Genomic DNA, 2,361 nt, shown 5'->3' with positions numbered 1-2,361 from the left:
AATGTTATTACTGAATATAATGTAATATAATGTTATTACTAAATATAATGTAATATAATGTTATTACTAAATCCTGTGACCGAACATTGCAAGTCGGTTACGTCAGAAGGTGAGTGATATGTCAATCGGACAGGGACAGTAGCCAATATAGTTCCAACTGAAACCTGTTTCTTATACACTGGCGTAACGACATATATGCAAAACAACAAATCGTCAACACAAATTGTTTTACTTGCCTTTCGCGGCAAACCATCGGTCTGTCCGATAGAGTAACTGCCCTTTATTAAATGGAAGCTATGGAAGTCTAGGCAATTAGTCGTCACGGCCACAGTCAGACGTCGACAGTCGGTCTATCCTGTCACAATGTAGTCTGATATACACGCAGCGACAAAACGAAACAAAATAACAATTTGAACATATTTCGGCCGCAGTGGTCTCCAAGCGAAACTATGGATACTGATCCTGCTTGGCTTGTGTCCTCGCTATACTGTTTCGCAATTTATATCTCTAAAGTTGCTAACACTTTTAAAATGCCTTTGCTACGTCACAGTTAGACATTGATTTTTAGCATATTGAACTATTGTTTTGAAAATGATATCAGAAATCCCCGTAGTTTCTCCAGACTCCCCCTTGTTCATTCTGACCCGATCGCCGAATGACAAGGGCGACGCCATGTTTGTTTGTAAACACTAAGAGTAGTCCCTATTTGACCTTTGATATTTGCATCTCTATCCACGTAATAGTTTTTATCCGTTGGCTTTATTCTGCCGAGATCACCTGCCCATTATATGATAAAATCAGTATTTCAGGTAAACAATCATCTACGAGGGCCATTCAATATATAACCAGCCTAAGCTATTTATCAGATCTTAACGGTCGCATGCTTGTCACGTGCTGTGCACCAATGTATGTCACGTGCATAGACAATGTTTCACTGAGGAAATTGTATTTGAAGTCACACACGTGATCTATAAAGATGACAAGGGTAGATTCTGCCACATTTTCGTCAAAGGTTGAATACAGGGCTGTTATTAGGTACCTCTACATAAAAGGGAAACCGGGAAAGGAGATACATGATGAATTGTCAGATGTTTATGGTGATAGTGCACCTTCGTATGCACAGGTCAAACCCTGGTCGGGTGAACATGGAAGATGAGCCACGCCCTGGCAGGCCTGTAGAGGTGACCAATGACCAAACCAGTGAAGCTGTGAGACAACTGGTTGTCAAAGACAGGCGAATGAAGGTGTCAGAAATGGCCAAGGCCTTGGACATTTCAGAGGGAAGTGTCCATACCATTTTGCATGATCGTCTGGGTATGAGAAAGCTGTCTGCCCGATGGGTCCCGAAATGTCTGAGTGATGATCAGAAGGCTGTACGTGCGTCAATGTGTCAGGCACTTTTGACGCAATGCAGTCGGGATGCAGACAACTCTATGGAGAGAATTGCTACTGGTGATGAAACCTGGGTACACCCCTATGACCCAGAAACCAAAGAACAGAGTAAGCAGTTGACTGGCTTTGCTTCACCCCGTTCCAAAAAGTTTAAGACTCAACCATCGGCTGGCAAAGTCATGGCAACCATCTTTTGGGATACCAAAGGGGTCTTGCTCATTGACTACTTGCCTCGTGGCCAGACTATTACTGGAGAGTACTACTCCCATCTCCTGGACCGTTTGCGGACTGCTATTCTTGCCAAACGTCGTGGAAAGATCACAAAAGGTGTGCTGCTCCAACATGATAATGCCAGAGTGCACACCTGTCGACTTGCAGTTGCCGCAGTGAAGCAGAACGGGTTCAAAGTATTGCCTCATCCACCTTACTCACCAGACCTGGCACCAAGCGACTACTTTCTCTTCCCAAACTTGAAGAAAGAACTGCGTGGACGTCATTTCCGGTCCGATGATGAACTCACGACAGCAGTGGAGGGGTGGTTACACGAACAACCCCATGGTTTCTATCACAACGGGCTTTTAGCTCTCACAAATCGCTGGACAAAGTGCATAGACCTCAATGGTGGTTATGTGGAAAAAGAAGAAGTGAGGAGCAGTAGCAAATAGGTTAGGCTGGTTATGTATTGAATGGCCCTCATATATAAATCTCCAGGTATAATTCAGTATTTTGGGTATACAATCATCTATAGGAATGTCTGGGGTATTTCGTGTATAAAATTTGGGGATCTCTAGGTATATTCTAGTATTCGGTGTATCCAATAATCTTCGAGAATATATAAGGTATTTTTCAGTATTTTGGATATAGAATCATCTAACAGTATTTCCAGATATGATACAGTAGTACTTGGGGTAAACACACATCTATATAGGAATCTCCAGGTATATTCCACTATTTAGGGTATACAATCAT

The 2,361-nt window shown here is 42.6% G+C and overlaps 1 protein-coding gene across 1 annotated transcript; it reads left to right on the top strand.

The window, feature by feature from the left end:
• The first annotated feature begins 1,145 nt into the window (after window positions 1-1,145).
• LOC125380904 (histone-lysine N-methyltransferase SETMAR-like) lies at window positions 1,146-2,057 on the top strand. Its single transcript, XM_048396664.1, has one exon. It carries the CDS (start codon window positions 1,146-1,148, stop codon window positions 2,055-2,057), a length of 912 nt encoding a protein of 303 aa, XP_048252621.1.
• The last annotated feature ends 304 nt before the right edge of the window (window positions 2,058-2,361 follow it).

The sequence above is a fragment of the Haliotis rufescens genome, unplaced genomic scaffold (genome assembly GCF_023055435.1).
Source record: "Haliotis rufescens isolate VD_foot unplaced genomic scaffold, xgHalRufe1.0.p SCAF_16, whole genome shotgun sequence".
In the NCBI taxonomy this organism is placed as follows: Eukaryota; Metazoa; Mollusca; class Gastropoda; order Lepetellida; family Haliotidae; genus Haliotis; species Haliotis rufescens.
Note: the sequence above shows the minus strand (reverse complement) of the source record. Positions and strands in the feature narration are given on the sequence as shown.